This window comes from Myxocyprinus asiaticus, chromosome 1 (assembly GCF_019703515.2).
Source record: "Myxocyprinus asiaticus isolate MX2 ecotype Aquarium Trade chromosome 1, UBuf_Myxa_2, whole genome shotgun sequence".
In the NCBI taxonomy this organism is placed as follows: domain Eukaryota; kingdom Metazoa; phylum Chordata; class Actinopteri; order Cypriniformes; family Catostomidae; genus Myxocyprinus; species Myxocyprinus asiaticus.
In genome coordinates, this window is record NC_059344.1 from 53,426,710 (window position 1) to 53,445,524 (window position 18,815).

At 37.5% G+C, this 18,815-nt stretch overlaps 1 protein-coding gene across 2 annotated transcripts in view; it reads left to right on the forward strand.

The window, feature by feature from the left end:
• Nucleotides 1-18,815, forward strand: part of LOC127441036 (1-phosphatidylinositol 4,5-bisphosphate phosphodiesterase beta-3-like) — an 89,675-nt gene that overhangs the window by 49,348 nt on the left and 21,512 nt on the right. Inside the window, exons 4-15 of one of the 2 annotated variants that reach the window (XM_051698174.1) lie at nt 9,766-9,834; nt 10,153-10,293; nt 10,583-10,662; nt 12,603-12,656; nt 12,795-12,867; nt 14,368-14,468; nt 14,613-14,779; nt 16,437-16,583; nt 16,667-16,824; nt 17,068-17,150; nt 17,254-17,338; nt 17,762-17,909. In XM_051698174.1, coding sequence (XP_051554134.1) covers nt 9,766-9,834; nt 10,153-10,293; nt 10,583-10,662; nt 12,603-12,656; nt 12,795-12,867; nt 14,368-14,468; nt 14,613-14,779; nt 16,437-16,583; nt 16,667-16,824; nt 17,068-17,150; nt 17,254-17,338; nt 17,762-17,909 — 1,306 coding nt within the window. Of the gene's footprint in view, nt 1-9,765; nt 9,835-10,152; nt 10,294-10,582; nt 10,663-12,602; nt 12,657-12,794; nt 12,868-13,298; nt 13,347-14,367; nt 14,469-14,612; nt 14,780-16,436; nt 16,584-16,666; nt 16,825-17,067; nt 17,151-17,253; nt 17,339-17,761; nt 17,910-18,815 lie in introns of those variants that run through there. The other variant, XM_051698184.1, reaches the window with a different exon arrangement.

Below are 18,815 nucleotides of genomic sequence, written 5' to 3' on the forward strand. Positions count from 1 at the left end.
TATAAGATCAAAATCAGCAATTGTACTCGGGATTTGTGTGACAGTGATTAAACCACACTGTTGTTGTAGCGCCTCAAGTGTTAATTTCACCAGGAAACTGCAACAAAACGTAGAAATCGGCACATACAAGTCAGTTTGAAAAAAATTTCATTCTATGAGACCAGGTTGAAAAAAATCATTATTTTTGCAAATTCGTTTGGTGTTGTTATTGGCACGTGATTACACATGTCACTTTTAAGAACATTCTATTGTATAGATTTAGACTGAAAACTAATTAAGGTGATAAAAGCAGTGATTGATTTCTGAGTGGGTGCAGTTCATATTAGAGGTCGACCAATAGTGGATTTTGCAGATACCAATAACTAAGGTGGTGGAAAAGGCTGATAACCGATTAATCGGCCGATAGTTTTTAACTCTAACACTGTGTGTATCAAATATGATGCACAACGTTTGATGGCTTCTGTTTCACTCTCTGTTCAAGCTGAAAAGCCAAAAAATGTATGGTATGTAAATGCCACATGTTTATGGCACCATCTAGTAGTTATTTGTGAAGAAAAGTGGTTTCAGTGTTTATAACGATCCATTTAAAATGGCGGCGAACTTGCTTGAAAAGTGACTCTTATGTTGGGATAAATGTCAGCTTATTTAAATAAAGTAAAAGTAACAGTAATGATTATATTTTTACTGATATTTTAAAATGAATATTTGCTGAATATAAGCAACTTGTGCTTGGTTAAAATTTTGCATATTATTTTATTGAAAAAGGCAGTTGAAATTACATGAATCAAATATGATACAACAGGCTTTTGAGGTATATCTCTCAATCACCTTTACATTTTGACATTTTTTGACATTTTATTTATTTACTTCGGCGTTCATGCAACTCAAATTGTACATACAACAAAGAAACATTATCTTCATGCCATTAATGCCCACTATAAAAATAAAAAAATTACAGAGCTTTGAAATTCTGACATATACTTTTTATAAAATACTGTATATTTAAAGTGTGAACTAATATTTCTGTGTATTTTCATATATGCAGCCTGCTTTGTCATTATAAAGATCACATTATTTTTACATGACAGTTTACAAGAGTCCAAAATGACTGAAATCCCAGATGTAGGTTATTGTTCATCCTAAATCCCAATAAAAATCTGAATAAAATGGGAATTTTACCTATAAACAAGCCCAAAACACACTGGGGACTCTAAATTTCAAATCAAATCATATCAATTTATTGTCACTCATCCATATACACAAGTGCAACAGTGGGTGAAAGCCTTGGGTGCAGTTCCAAGCAACATAGCAGTATGACAATTACAATTAACATCTGATTTACACAACACAGTTTACACCTAATAATATACAATATACAGTATACACAAAATAAGAAGACTGTATACATGTAATCAGTGGAAATAAATATTAAGTGTTGTGTTGACATTCAGCTATCAGCAACTATCAGCATAGATTTTTGCCAATAATGGATAGTTTCAGAAAGTAACTACCGGCACCAATTATTGGAAAAAACGATACATCTTCTACCTCTAGTTCATATAAATTACTGTATATTATTATTGTCACCTGTTGTCTTGGTGATATAATTGACAAGGGCAATCCAAGTGTTTGGACTAAAGTCAGCTGTATGAGAGTGTAATGTACATAATCCAAACAGATTAAGTGAATTATTTAAGTGTTAGTTCTGCACTCTACGTCCGTGGGATTGCTGGGTAATGAATAGAGAGCACGGATGTTTAATTTGGAGTGAAGACGCTACCACCAATGCAAAAAACACTTACGTCTGTTTTTCTCTGTAAGAACTTTATAAATGACATAATAGTACATACAATGACAGTGTGGGCTAAATATTAAACTTTGGGTCAACAGTCTTTGCTCACCAGGAATGAGGGTAATGTATGTATTGTAGGAACAGTAATGCACACTTGCATACACCCTTGCGCTCTCATGCTTGCTTAATTTTTAGACAGATATTTCACAAGTCTGAGCCTGTAGCAGTTTGTCGCATGCAACCTATTGATACCATCAATGTTGACATACTTTGCAGTTGTTCTTTGGTAAAAAACTAAAAAAACAAAAGAACATTGTGCGTTCTTTTGAATGGGTATATGTCACAGGTTTTTTTTAATAATTATTTCATGGTGTTAACTTATGGTATGTGGGGATTCTGAGGTTTCTCTATATTTCTCATATTACTTGTATTGTATTATATTTAAAGTCACACCCACAGCATAGAAAAAGGGCTAAAACAAGGTTGACAGGTTTTCTTTTTTCACGCTTTTTTATATCATGTCAAGTCAAACAAAATAATTTTAACATGGATTTAATGAAATACTTTGGAGGATATGTTTAGTAGAGTGTCATCAGGAAGACTTTTAGAATATTTATCTTTTTTTCTGTATGTGTCATGCCCTCGTCAGCCTCTGCTCCTTCAAACTCCTCTCACTCTCAAACCATCACTCAGAACTAGGGATGTCCCGATACCACTTTTTCACTACCGATGCCGCAGCTTTGGCTATTTGCCGATACCGATATCAGTCCGATATTTTGTTTTATTCTTGAACTAATAATAATAATAATAAAAATAAAATATAAAGAAGAACTTTGCTCAATTAGCCACCTAAAAACATAACCATGAGGGGCAGATTCTTCTTTAGGAAGATTAGTTTTTCAGCGGTCTCCGACGTCAGCCTGATCCTTCTTTCATCAATAACATTTGAGGCTGTGCTAATGAGCCTCTCTTTCTCTACCCTTGTGCAGGGAGCACAGATAAACTTAGCTGCCATGGCTGCCAGGAAGGGCAATCGAGGTTGGTTTAATTTCCAGTAAAGCAAGGGATTGTCCGACCGTGGAATATTTGCCTCACTTAGGTAGGTCTCCACTTGAATTTGTGCACTTGTGGTTATCTTAGGAACAGGTAATACTTGGCTCTCCTCCAGGTTTTCATCAAAGATGCTGCCAAGGCTGCTGGTACTTGTGCCTAAAGCCTCCATCTGTGGAGTTTTGTCTGCTGGCTTGGAGGCTGTAGTTTCAGATGTAGTCTTCAACACTTCCTCCATCTTTCCTACCTCTGCCATTAATGCTTCTTTTCCAAGTCTCAAAGTGTCTGCATTTGTGAAGTACCTGGTATGATAAAATATATCAAATATTAATAGTCTAGTATTTCCTTAATATCAAGTTATTTGTCTGCTCGGAAGACTTATACTTGACGTGATTTGTGAAAATAATGAAATGGTAGTGCAAATTCCATACAGAGGTATGAGGGATTTGTTTCTCTCTCTCACACTCACACTCACACGCACACACAGTTGAATCAGATAGGGCTAAATAAAGTTAACAGAAATTCCCTTACCTGTCTTTGTAACGTGGATCCAGCAGAGTAGCAACCGAGTATAATGGCTCAGATTCCACGTCATTAAAACGTCTGTTGATTTCGTACTTTTCATTGTCTTAATCCTCTGATCAGCCTCATTTTCTCGACTGAGAACACGTTTCAGGATGGGGATGACATCAGCTACAGATGCGGAGGAGGCACTCACCTCCCTTGTCATTTCCTCAAAAGGGGCCAGAACCGTGGAAGCCTTCTCCAATAGCCCCCACTGGTTTGCTGTCAGTGTGGCTGGCAGGTCGTATTCAGCTGTATATGCAGATAGTGTCCGTTTTTGCGCAGTGAGTCTTCCAATCATGTACTGGGTGCTGTTCCATCTAGTTTGGACGTCCTGCTGCAGACGCATAGGCTGCATATTTAGCTCTACTTGGATGTCTTCTGACCGTGAATAGGCAAGGGGTGAGTGTTTATAGTGGCCTACAATTTTTCTCACATTGGCCAATGCGACACTTATACTGCACTGCGACAACAGTCCCTCTTGTACAATTACCTGCAGTGTGCGCGTGAAGCATCCCAAACTCACCACGCCAAGTTGATCCATGGCCTTCTTCGTGTTTTTTTGCATTGTCCCTTAAAACTACATGGACTTTGTTTTTATTAATCTTCCATTCACGCAGAATCTCCTCAATGGCTGCCGTAATAGAATCCCCTGTGTGCGAGCCACGAAACTCTCGGGCATGCAACACAGCTTTTTTCAAGGTTAAATCAGAGTCTATCCATTGCGCAGTCAGACTCAACAAGGACATTGGAATCACGTCTGAGCTCCAGATGTCTGTTGTGAGACTAACCGCACCTACATTCTCCAAGAGTTTGTAGAGGAAATCACAAACTTCGTTGTGCATATGAGGGATGACATTTTCCGTTATATAATGGCGACTGGGCAAAGTGTAGCGAGGCTCGAGATGCTCAATTAAGCATCGAAACCCCACATTTTCTACCACCGAAAGGGGTTGGTCGTCCAGGACAATAAACTGAACTAGTTTCTCCTTTATCAATTTCGCCTTGTTGCTGCATGGGGGGAGTTTCTCTCAGTTTTATTGATTCCAGCAATGTCTGCTGTTGGGGCGTTTTGCTCTTCTTTGCAGCCATTGCTTGCAGAAATTCCTGGAGTTGTCCGTGTGGTGTTTTTCCAAATGCTTAATTAAGTTTGTGGTGTTAAACCGACCAACAGCACTGCCACCCCTCAAAATGTTTGCATTGCAAATTTTGCATTCGACCCATGGACTTTTTTCCTCTTTAAGGTTAAAATACTTCCACACCGCTGACATGACTATTCTGTAAGTTAACTAACTATCATACTTGTGCGACTATAATTGGCTACTACTGTTATCATGTGATAACTGGATGTCGCAGCAGGGGAGATGCTAATATACAAGCATTTAGGTGATGGTTTAAGCTAGATTTTTCCATGGTTTGTGTTGGATAGGTATCAGATCATATTTTTTTCTCCCCTCCGATCTAGCGTTCTGGGCCAGTATCGGCCCGATACCGATGACATGGATCGGTTCGGAACATTCCTACTCAGAACACTATAAAGTCTCACCACTTTCCTTCAGTCCTTGTCTAGTCTCGTTTGGACTCACTTCTAGTGTGTTCAGCTCATCCTTGAATCCTCTGATCGTGAGTTATTTACCAGTTGGTTATCGATTATCTCTCTTCTTAGCATCCTGATTTTATCTGTGGTTTTCCCTTGTGTTTCTCTGTTTACTTCTGAGTTGTGCAATAAACTTCATCTGGGTTCTACACCTTGTCTCGGCTTCCTAACAGTATGAAGATTGTTTGTATTTGTTGATTTTTGTTTTTGTTTTGTTTTGTTTTTTTGTTTTTTATTCATTTTCTCTCTTTATTTGCATTTTTTAATTGATTGATTCCACCTTGTACTTGTCATGAAAAAAATCCTTTGGTACTTTAAATATGGCATTAAACAATATAAAACAATAACACAATTAGCATGGTTTAGTAAAAGAGTATTGTCTTTTTTTTTCTTAGAGGCAAAAAACTATATTTCCAATATTTAGAGGACTGAGAGAGGGTGCTATTCAATTCATAGGCACTCTGATTGGCTGAAACAAGTTCTGCTCAAGCTTTAATGGCTCAAGAGTTGGGAATGAAAAGCATGCATCTATCCCAGTATCCGAAAATGATTAGGGCATGGACACACTATTTATAACCTTTCAGACTTAATGACTCATCAAAACAAAGAATTACCACATCATATTTGGGCTCGCTATATATGTTACAGCACTAAAGATGGAGTTCAATATATGTGCAAGGTGCTTATCATGATCTGTTTGTTGTAGGTAGGAGAGATTGAGGTGGAATCACACCTGCATACAAGCTGATATAAGGACGGTCAATCTGTTTTGTTTTTTTTTGTGCTTATTTTGGTAATTTTATTTTAGTCATGTCATATAGATTTGTTTGCTTTTTTTGTTCCAAAGCAAAATAAAAAAAAAGCATAACCCCAAAAAAATAAAAAAAACAACCATAAACATAAAGTATCCCAGGATCTCCTCAGAGAGACAGTATTACATGATGACGAAATAGCTGTAGGGAGAAGACAATGTGTGTGTGGGTCTATCCTGCTGGGCCTGTTTGGACTGGAACCAGTTCCTAGCAGACTTCGACCAGCAACCCATTAACCTCGTACACTCTCTGGGGAACATTCAATTCAGCAACTTCATCTGCACTGTTACACACAGTGGTGGGGAGAAGAGGGGCAAGAGTACAGAACAGGAAAAGATGATAAAGAATGAGAGAGAGAGAGGAGAGAGCTTTTGGCTATAGAGCAAGTATTTACAGTCCTGATCTGCTGTGTTTATTGTTGAAGTTTGCAAGCACAGTTTGTTGTCCAACCACTGCCCTAGCTCATTTACTCAGCTATTCTCTTTACAAGCTCGTGATCACGTTTAACTCTCCTTTCTGAACACATGAAGCAGAAAATGTGAGAGATGTTTATCAGAAAAGTGATTCCTGGAGTCGTGGTCTTAGTTAGGCAAGTGTTGAGTGAATCCATCACAAAGTCGTAAAGTAAGAGCTTGCGCTATACTTATGGCTGTGACAGGATCCTTTACTTTGTCATTGTGTGTGTGTGTGTGTGTGTGTGTGTGTCAGAGATTCTCTGGATCTCTAAAGTGTTATTTCATCACAGATTCTCTTAAGTGAAAACAGGGACACATCCTGCTTTAAGTGATTTACTGACATTGTTCAAGTCTGATTTGCTGCATAATTTTAATAAGGAATTAGGGCTATATGATACTTTCTTTTCATCCTCCATGGAAAGACCTTTTATCTTTCAGCTATGTTCTTATTAGTGTAGTTTGCCAAATCAAACATCACTATTACTATTACTCATACGTAGGGTTATAGATTTGTAAGTATTAAAATTTGCCATGTAACTTGTCCTGCACTGTTTATGTTACAGACATGAATACATGAGGTTTGTTGAGGAGAGGCATGCTTTTTTTTTTTTTTTTTTTTTTTTTTTTAAGAAATTGGATTTAGAATTTCTTGGCCTAATCGATGATAAACGGGCAAAACAAAAAACTAAAAAAACCTAGTTGTGCATTGGAGAAACCTGGGCCATATCTAGTAGGGAGCAGAATATCAGACTTGGTCAGGCCAGTAAGCAACTAGTGCCCGACTGATATATCGGTCGGCTGATATTAGCCTTTCACCGATATATTGGTATCGGCGTATATGTTTACCGATATGTATAATATTGAAAGATATTATACATAAAACAATGCTTTAGAATTGGTGTCATAGCATAGTTTGTCCAGCAGAGCGCGCTCCGACTCCATTGTTTACAGAGCTGAACTGACAGTGGCTCTGCAGACAGGGCGAAGTTCAGAGGTGTCTTCACGGTAAGTTGTTAACTAGTTTGTGAAATACATACTGGAAACGTAATAAAAAATGACCCCATCATTTTCCCTTTTCAATATAACTAATATAACGTTAACCTTGTCCCTGACAACCATGTCACTCATGTCTGTTTGCTGTTAGCCAGCTATAGTTTGTCAGTAATGTAGCAGATTGAAAGGTAAACATCAGAGCATCTTTTTACTGCTCAGCAGACAATGGTGCGGTGGTGGACTGTGTCTGTTGAGTGTGGATTTCACGCTATGTTATTACATAGTTGGTGAGACACAATGCTGGAGAGTAAAATAAACAACATCGGTCTTTTACTCTCCGTGACAACAAGCTTATAGCTAACTAGCTAATCAGGCAGCTATTTTCATTGTTGTCAGCTGAGTGGAAGCTAATGTGTAAACATGTATTCACCTAAATGTTTTGTTCAGGATTCACAGTTTGGTACCCCCTTCAACCAAACAAATCCAGTTGTGTCATTTATAAAATGTCATATTTAAAAGTCTGGTTTTCCACCATTGAAAGTTTCCCCTGAACTTGCATAGCAGAATACGGTGTAACACTGCTGCCGCTGTTTATCTTGACTCGGCAGTATTAATATAGTCAGCATTTGACTGAATCTAAACAGTAATACTCATGTTTATTTAGCTATTTATTTTATTTGTATTTATTCTTTATTTTAATGGTCAGCATTTGACTGATATTAAACAGTACTGATGTTTATTTAGCTATTTTATTTTTATTTATTCTTTGTTTTATTGGTCAGCATTTGACTGACACTAAACAGTAATACTGATGTTTATTTAGCTATATATTTTATTTTTATTTATTCTTTATTTAAATGGTCAGCATTTGACTGGTACTAAGTACTGATGTTTATTTAGCTATTTGTTTTATTTTTATTCTTTTTTAATGGTCAGCAATTTAATTATACTAAACATACAGTACTGATGTTTATTTAGCTATTTATTATATTTGTATTTATTTATTTAAATGGTCAGCATTTGACTGGTACTAAACAGTACTGATGTTTATTTAGCTATTTATTTTATTTTGTCTATTCTTTATTTTAATGGTCAGCAATTGACTGCTTCTAAACACAGTACTGATGTTTATTTAGCTATTTATTGTATTTTTATTTATTCTTTATTTTCTCAGTGTTCATTTCTAGAATTTGTTGACAATGTATATTTGTTAAAATATAAAAATATTTAAGAAAGCAGCCTTCTGAGTACCTTTGCAAAGTCATATCGGTGCATAATCTGTGAACAATCAACATAGAAAATTTCTGTTTTCATTCCAGCTCAAAAATTGAATATATCGGCCACTATATCGGTAATCAGTGAATTTTCCCCCTCTAAAATCGGTATCGGTCTCAAAAATCCCATATTGGTCGGGCTCCATAAGCAACCTCCCAGAACACCCTAAAAACCACATAGCAACCTGTTAAAATGACTTGGCCTTGTATCACTCAAATATCGAGGCAGCAAGTTTTGTATGTGTGAGCAGCAGACATTTTACAAGTCTCTGATGCAAGTCAAAAGTCTTTCAAGGCCTAATCTAAGTCGACGAGTCTATGGACACCTCCAAGTCTATAAATTGATGTCCAAGTCAAGTATCAAGTCAGTTGTTTTCGAGTATAAGTTAAGTCTTAAGGCATTCTTTGTGCAACTTGAAAATTCTCTTATCATTTACTCACCCTCATGCCATTCCAGATGTGTATGACTTTTTCTTCTGCTGAACACAAACTTTTTAGATGAATATCTCAGCTCTGTAGGTCCATACAATGCAAGTGAAAGGTGACCAGAACTTTGAAGCACCAAAAAGGGCATAAAGGCAGCATGAAAGTAATCCAAACGACTCCAGTGGTTAAATCAATTTCTTCTGAAGCGATATGATATGGGTGAGAAACATATCAATATTTAAGTCCTTTTTGTACTGTAAATTATTCTCCTCTCTACCCAGTAGATTGCAATATGCACAAAGAATATGAATCGCCAAAAACAAATGACGAATTTGAAAGTAAAGGGGAGATGATAGTAAAAAAAGGATTTAATTTTTGATTTCACCCACACCTATTATATCACTTCTGAATACATGGATTTAACCAATTTTGTCATATGGATTACTTTTATGCTGCCTTTATATGCTTTTTGGACCTTCAAAGTTCTGGCCACCATTTACTTGTAATTTATGGACCTACAGAGCTGGAATATTCTTCTAAAAATCTTTGTGTTCTGCAGAAGAAAGAAAGTCATGCACATCTGGGATGTCATGAGGGTGAGTAAATGATGAGAGAATTTTCATTTTTCAGTGAACTATTCCTTTAAGGGTGACTTGATTCAGAGTCTCAGACTTGAGCTTCCATCTATTGCAAGCACCACTCACATTTTCTTCAGAAAATATACAAATCTGGTACTTCTGCATATTCTTTATCTTTATACATGCCACTTTTCATCTCTTTGCTTATTTTTTCTATTGAACAGGAAGTGGAAATCCTGGACATCAGCCATATCAGGGACACCAGGACAGGGAAGTTTGCCAAGATGCCTAAGGTACATTTTAACACTATTTTATAGTGTCCATGTTACACATGTTAATATTATTGATTACTGTAGTAATAATAACAATATTTAAGTACAAGCAGCTCTAGAAAATAATTACACAGCAAAAACATGTAGTTGATTAGTATTATTAATCAGTAATTACCTATGCAAATACACACCAGCATGAGCTCTAAAATAAAGTGTAACTAATTTCTGTGTGTGCGTCTTTGTAAGAGGGTGCCAGTTTGAAAGTTATGTTTGTATATATGACTGATCATATATCAGGATTATGTGTGTGGATGGTAAGGTTTTGGCTCTGTTTTGTAGGACCAGCGTATGCGAGATCTTTTGGGGTTGGGCAAAGGAGAAGGGAACGTGGAGTCCAAGCTGCTAACTGTCGTCTATGGCAACGACCTGGTCAACATCTCCTTCCTCAACTTCCAAGCTGTGCAGGATGGCTATGCCAAGGTAACCACGACGACCTGTCCCTGTCACCTAGAGACAGTGTCTGAGCTTTCTCTCTCTCTCTCTTTCTTTCTCATTCTCTCTGTCCTGCTTTTTCACTTTCAACCTTTTCAAGTGTCACTCTCAGTCATGTGTATAAGATAACTCTCTCTTTTTCTGTTTTTATATTCTCTCTTATTCAATAACTTTGCACAAATGAAGTTGATTTATTTAGTAGGTTTATCATATTTGCATAATATATGCATGAGTTCATTAATGCAAGGCTTGTTTTGTGTTATGTATGGGTTTCCAGGTATGGACTGATGAGGTGTTTAAACTTGCCACAAACATACTTTCCCAGAATTCTTCCCGCAACACCTTCTTATTCAAAGCGTGAGTACTTTGTGTGTGTGTGTGTGTGTGTGTGTGTGTTTCTGAAACTGTTGTGTGATGGAAAGTGACAGTGGTGTACAAAGCATAAACAAAGTTTCAGTCAACTTCATCTGTTACTTGACCTCTGCTTAATGGGACACATTTTCGAGCCAAGTCTGGACCAGTTTTTTATATATAACTTTGTGTTTGTATCATGTTAGGGTTTATAAATAAGGGTGAAAAAAAAAAAAAAAAAACTGTTTGGATCTGGTTTGGTCTTAAAGAATAGTTTAACCAAAAAGTAATATACTTACTAGTATTTACTCGCCTTCATATTGTTCCAAAACCACATGCTATTTTTTTCTCTTTCGTGGAACACTCAAGCACAACTTTTTGAGAACATTTATATAGCTTTTTCCATACAATGAAAGTGCATAGTGACCATGTCTGTCAAGCTCCAAAAAAGGACAGAGAAGCAGCAATAGTATTTTTGTGTAAGGAACAGACTGAAATTTATTATTCACTGACTACCTTCCTATCTAGCCCATGTTCACGTCCAGATTTAAAAATGTCGTGTCTATGTCAGTGATGCCAAAATGGCATTGGTTCTTGCGTGAGTAGTAACAGAACGTGCAATAAAAAAATTTGAGTTCTGGATAGGAACGTAGGCTAAACACGTGCTTTGGTGTACAAGAACATTATAAGTGAATAATGGCTTAAGTTTAAATAAGTCTGTTTTTCACACAGAAATATCCTATGGCTTCAGAAGACTTGGAATATGAATTGTATGGACTACTACTTTTATGATATTTTTATCATATGGTATTTTTGTGTTTTTGTCCTTTTTGAAGCTTGATGAACATGGTCGATTTGAAATCATTATACTGAAAAAGCTGTGTACGATTTTTCAAAAATAAACAGAAGGCTTGGAACAATACAAGGTTGAGTAAATGATTATAAAATGTTCCTTAAAAATTTGATTGTACCATTGTACATTGAACCAGACAGTGTTTAGTTGTCAACTTAAAGAAATAGTTCACCCCAAAAATGAAATAAATAATTTACTCACCCTCGTGCCATTCCAGATTTTTATGTTTCTTTCTTCTACAGAACAAAAACAAAGATTTGTAGAAAAATATCTCCGCTCTGTTGGTCCATTCAATGCAAGTGAATGGTGACCAAACCTTTGAAGCTACATAAAACCAATCCATAAGACTCCAGTTGTTTAAGATGTTTGGGTGAGAAAAGACCAAAATATAACTCCACACTGTAAACCTTAGCATCGTCAGTCTCATTGGCTATCATGATTTCAAGCTCTATTACACTTTCTTGCGCAATCTACAGTAGTGCTCTGCACATGCTTCAAGTGTATTGAAGCTTGAAATCATGCTCATGCCTAGAGACTGCAATGATGTACTGTGAAAAAGGAGTTACAATTTGATATGTTCTCACCCAAAACTGATTAGATCGCTTAAGAGAACATGGACTGAACCACTGAAGTCTTATGGATTACTTTTATTCTGCCTTTATGTGCTTTTTGGAGCTTCAAAGTTCTGGTCACAATTCTTGCATTGTATGGACCAACAGAGCTGAAATATTCTTCTCAAAATCTTCAGTTGTGTTCTGCAGATGAAAGAAAGTCATACACATCTGGGATGGCACGAGGGTGAATAATGAGATTTTTCTGGGGGGGTGGGTGAACTATACTTTTAATGACCTCTAAAATAAAACACTCCTTATTTGCTGATTCAGTGACGTATGGCAACTGTTGGAGAGTCATGTTAAAAGAATCTGTAGGTGCAGAAAATGTAATTGATAAAGTACAGTAAAATTCCATTACAGTTATCAGTGCAAATAATCAGAGCGGTGTAGAGTTATGAATGAAAGATTAGAGATAAACAAGAACAGTCTTGATACAGTGATCTTTCTCTCACTGTCTTTCCTGTCCTTTTTTATTCCAGTTACACAAAGCTGAATCTGCAGATAAATCAGGACGGGAAAATCCCTGTGAAGAAGTGAGTGTAAACAACCCGGCTCACTCAGACACAGTTATGTTTCCAGTTCTTCAGGGCTGTCACTGCTTATGTACCACTTATTCTTTCATCACTCCTTGTTATCACTTTTTCTCTGACTTTCTCTTTCACTTCTTGCAGTATCCTGAAAATGTTCTCGGATAAGAAGCGCGTGGAGACGGCACTGGAGCACTGTGGTCTCGTCAATAACAGGGTAATTATTCTTGCACCAATCACTCATTATTTCACGATAAACCATCACAGATTTACCCTTTACTCTCTGTCTGCAGAGCTTTCATGTGACAAATCTCTTTAAAAAAAAATAAAAAATACTTTGTTGTTGTCATCCAAGTAACCCACACTTCCTAAGAACTCATCCATTATCCTCAAATGTCTCTTTCTTTATCTCACTGGTCTTCTCTTTAATCCTATCTTTCTCTTGTTCCTTCTATTTTTGTCATCTCACGTGTCCTATGTTGTATAATCCTTTCTTTTTCTTTGCCACATTATGTTGATCTGTGATCAGTCACTTTTTTCCTTTTATGGTTCAGTTTAGAGTTCGTACACAGAGGAGCTGCTCTTAGATCAGCACTCTGAGATTGTGTCCGCTGGAACCTGTTCACTGTCATACACTGCCCTCTGCTGGTTGAATGATGAATTGAGACACTTCAATGAGCCGTGTTCTACACCAGGGTTGGGGAACTTTTTTTTAATTAAGTGCTATTCTATTCCCTTTCTTGTCAATCACTGTGCCAGATCAGTAACAAATGTTTTGAGAGCAAAAAGCAGACCAAACTGCATTAGTGTCTTGAGCATGTATAGCGCTGCGCTACCCAATTCAACCACATAGCACTGCCCACTACATAGGGCAGAATGAATCAGTTTGCTTGCGCAACCCCCCAGACTGGATCAGATTACAGTGCTGCCCAAATTCAGCTGTGCTACGATTTTAGATACTGTCCAGTGGCCACGTGGATATGGGTCCGCACAGCAGTTTCGTTCCTCTTTTGGAGCGTTGGGCTTCCCATACAACTCATAGGATTACTGCAAGATGTAGTTTGGGGCATTTCTAAAATAAGCAACTAAATAAAATTAAACACATAAAATATGAATCTTTCTAATATACTGTAAGTTACTGAATAGACGCTGATGTGTAAACGTGGGTGAACATGGTTCTGACTTTTGACATGTATACAGTGATGAGTTTTGAACATTTATTACTGAAGATTTTATAACCTGTTGCTTAGTTTCCATAAATGATCTGGATGGACTGGACAGGGAGCTTTGTGTTGTAAATCTACATTGTGCATTGAACTTTTTATTTCATAATAGCATGACATATCCTGGTTTCCATGATATATTCTCTTTGAAATGCCCTTCAGAATTTCACTAAGAATTATGAAATTTTCTTTGGCTTGTATTTGCCTTTATTTTCATGTAGTATTTAGTAACAACTACAAAATATTATTGTTATCAGTCACCTATGTAAGACCTAAAAGTCTAAAACTGAAAAATTTTATTAATTTATTCAGTGTTCCTGCTCATTTCATCTCTTGTAGCAGGCATTTGTGTTTTTTCTTTTCTTTTACCTTTTACCCCCAGTCTCCATCATTCTGACTTTTCCTCTTTGTCTGTCACTCTTACTGTCAGTCAATCTGGGATTCAGATTCTGATCTGAACCTGTTTTTCTTAACAATGTATTTTTATTCCACAGGCTGATGGTATAAAGCCAGATGACTTCACCTGGGACAGGTTTCAGAACTTCCTCAACAAGCTGAGTCCCAGACCAGAGGTGGAGCGCATTTTTGTGGAGCTGTGAGTGAACAGAGACCAAAAGCAACCCCACAGACATGTCTTAACCAATATTTATTTAAGAAATATGTTGGTGTTTTGCACAGTGCTGTTGACAATGTATGGTTCACTGTGTGTGTGTGGGTGTGTGTGTGTGTGTGTGTGTAGTGGCTCTAAAGGCAAGCCCTTCCTATCTCTGGATCAGTTGATGGACTTTATAAACCGCAGACAGAGAGATTCACGGCTAAACGAGGTACTTTACCCACCGCTCAAAAGAGAACAGGTTCGCCAACTCATGGAGAAATATGAGACCAATGCCAGCCAGCTTGAGAGAGGTACACACACAAACACATGTTTGCTCCAGCCTGATCTCATGAAATTTACGTGAGCATTGCAACGTTTTTGCAAAAAATAAATTATATGCTTCATTACACGTTTGGCTGCAGTTTCCCTGTGAAATGTCCATCGGGGGGCGCCAAAACCGAGCGAAATTAGGTTGTATTTAGACAAGGTTTTTAAGGTGTTTAGATGGAGGTTTTAACGAGTAAAACGTTCCTCCCTAACCTAAAATTTTACCAAAAACCTAACCAATAGTGTCCTAAAAGATAAATCAGAGTTTGACAAAACAGACATCGCTAAACCAATACCTAACGCTAACCGATAGTGCCCTAAAAGCAAATGCAAAATGAAAAGCACATTTTCTGAAGCAGCCATGCCATTTCGTGTCACTTCTTTGGCACTTTCACTTTTGTGCATCTTTGGCTGGACCCAAACTGCAGTCGATGAGTCCAAAGTCCAACACTCTATCAGGTGAGCTACCAAGGAAGCTATTCATATTGGAATTAGTTTGTAAATGTAGGTGGGTCTGCAATACAAGCATTAAAATGTATCGTTTTTCAAATCATGCGTTAGTGTAAAAGTGTTTCGATATCATAACCTAGCGGGGAGTGAGTAATAGAGCGAAAAAAAGTGTTTATAAAGTCAGAATCAGCAATTGTACTTGTGAATTGTGTGACGATGAATAAAGCGCACAGTTGTTGTAGCGCCTCCAGTATTCATTTGACCAGGAAACTGCAGTGAAATGTAGAAAGCGGCATGTAAAAGTCAGTTTGTAAAAATTTATATAGAGTGACATTCATTCTATGAGGCTAGGTTGCAGGCTGGTTTGCTCAGTTATCTAAATGGGGACATACCATAGACTTCTGTTCTTTTTATAAAAAACTAACTATAACTACTATAACCCACACCTTAAACCTAACCCTAACAGAACATTTTTATTAGAATTAAAAAATAAATAAATCATTATTTAATTGATGTATGGATCATTTTCCAAACGAGAACATCCCAAAAGGGAGGTTTTGTCCAATCTGGCTCACTTTTGAGTACAGAATTGTCCCCGGACTATAGCTATACACACACACAAACACACTGCATGACACAAAAACATGTCCAAAATTATGTGGATACCCCCTTCTGATTACTGGGTTTGACTATTTCAGTGACACCCATTACTAATCGGTGCTTAAAATCAAGCATACGGCCAAACAATGTGCTTTGACAAACATTTTTAGTAGAATGGGGCATTAAAATGCTACTGTGTACAAAGCAAGGGCCATAAAGAAATGATTTACTGAGTCTGGTGGGAAAGAACTTGTCTGACCTCCACAATGCCAAGACCGTAACCCAGTTGAACATCTTTGGGATGAATTGGAACACCAACTCTGAGCCAACCGCCAACATCAGATGCTTTTGTGCCTGAATGGGAGCAAATCACTGCCGCCATGCTCTAGTGGAAAGCCATCCCAGAAGAGTTGAAGCTGACATAGCAGCAAAGGAAGGACCAGCTCTCTATTAATGCCTGTGGTTTTGAAATTAAATGCTCAGCAAGCACATATGGGTGTGTTGTTTAGGTGTCCACATACTTTTGGCCTTGTAGTGTGTTTAAATTTATGATAATGATAGTGGTTTGTGTATGTGTCAATGTGTGAGCAGATCAGATCTCCCTGATGGGCTTCACAAAGTATCTTGGTGGAGAGGAGAACTCTGTGGTTCCTCCTGAGAGGTTGGACATCATCGATGACATGACTCAACCCCTGTCGCACTATTTCATAAACTCTTCACACAACACCTACCTCACAGGTATACACAAACGCACTCTCACGGACACAGATATGCTTATAAACACACAAACTTAAGTGTTTGTCTGATCTCTCCTCCTGCAGTGGGGCAGTTGACAGGTCTGTCGTCAGTAGAGATGTATCGGCAGGTGTTGCTGACAGGGTGCCGCTGTATAGAGCTGGACTGCTGGAAGGGCCGCCTACCTGAAGAAGAGCCTATCATCACGCACGGTTTCACCATGACAACTGAGATTCCATTCAAGGTGCTCTTATGGCTACCATTCCTCCACTGACCCATTGATTCTCTCTTTTTATCTATCTGTCAAATATACAGTGGGTTCAAAAGTTTAAGACAAACTTTAAATGCAGTTTGCATTTAAATACAATTTATAATGAAACAATTTGTATGAAATGAACAAATGGAAATAAACACATTTTTGCTAGTGGTGAGTGTGTGTACAATTTTTGTAGTATCAGTTTAAAATGTTTTCTATCTCTTTCTTTAGGAAGTGATTGAGGCCATTGCTGAAAGTGCATTCAAGACGTCTCCCTATCCCCTTATCCTGTCCTTTGAGAATCATGTGGACTCGTAAGTATTAGGCACAATCGTGTGCGTGTATGAAGCATACATCTGTCTGAGACTGCTGTCTGTATCTATATCTCTCTCTCCTGTGTCATTATGTTCTGCTCAGAGCAAAGCAGCAGGCTAAGATGGCAGAGTACTGCCGCTCTATGTTTGGGGACGCGCTGCTCATCGAACCCCTGGAGAAATATCCGGTGAGTCAGAGGTCATAAGTCTCGCATGTCATAACCAACCACTATGCAACAAGTAATTTGCCTGTCCATACTAGAAGCGAAAATGTCATGTGGCACCACACATTAGCAGCTAATCGGAGCATACTTGATATTTAATATACAGTTATATGAAGCAGGATTTTTGAGCAATAAGATTTCACTGCGGAGGTGCTAAACAGGAATGCTAGACATAGAAAACAGGCGACAGACAAAATGTCCTCCTTTTCATGGTCATGGAAGAGACAACTTTATCATTTGATGCTGTATTGTGTCATGCCTAGTTAAGACACGGTGTCCGCCGATCCTAGAACAGTGGTGACTGTTAATGTGTTTGGTTTTGATTCGTCATTTCTTTAAAACTGTTGGGATCAGATAGTAAACTTTAAAAGCATGTTGTTTTTACAGCTAGTTCCTGGTCAACAACTGCCAAGCCCCCAGGAGCTTTTGGGGAAGATCCTAATCAAGAACAAGAAGAAACATGAGCACAAGGCATCTAATGGAGGGAGCATCCGACGCAAAGATGGCACAGATGACCAGTCCTCGCCTTTGAATGGTGTGTGTTTATAAACACACACAGTCCCACCCATGTTCTGATCCAGTCTAGCAAAAAAAAAAAAAAGAATGTGAAAGAGTAAAATTGTTCACTCTGAACTTGAAAATTCTCAGGCTTTTTTCAAATCAAAGTCATCATATTCATTTCATTCAAAAATAATTTTTAGTTCATCATTTATAGAACTGTTCAGTCGTGACATCAACTTGTAGGCAAACACTGAAGGCTTATTATACATGTGTTCTCTCTGGAATTTCTTATGGATTTTTATAATGGAGTTTTTCAATTTATAAGTAAAATAAGATCTGTGGTTAACATTGTTTAAAAATGTTTTGTTCTACAACATAAATTACACACAGTCATACCTCAAATAAGAATTTTGAAGCCGTCGTATTTAAAAAAAATGTATATTGCTTACAAGATGCTAAATAAGGACTAGAACTTCCACAAGCATGTGAGTGCACGTACCTAAAGAATCGGAAAACGGTTGTAGTCCTAATTAGCACCTTGTTAGCAACATACTTTTTAAAATACACGCCGGCATCAAAATTAACTTTTGGGGTAGGAATTTTTGTAATTTATGTTTTAGAATAAAACGTCCAAGTTTCTTAAAGTAATTTTTACTGCAGACCTTATTTTACTCATAAAGCCAAAACTGCATTTATAAAAACTTCCAGAGAGAACCCATGGCTCGAAAATGCTAATTCTCTTCCAGGTTTTTGGACTACAACCTTGAACAGCTCTGTTCTCATGCCCCATTTTAACTCTCATATCTGCATATTTAGTTAAAAGTGCATTCAGTAATTTTTCGATTTTTGTAGTGCTGGCTGTTTTTTAGTGGTCTTACACTAAATTCTGACACCACCTGCTGTGGATGTAGAATCATGCAAGAACAAAACTTTTTGACAC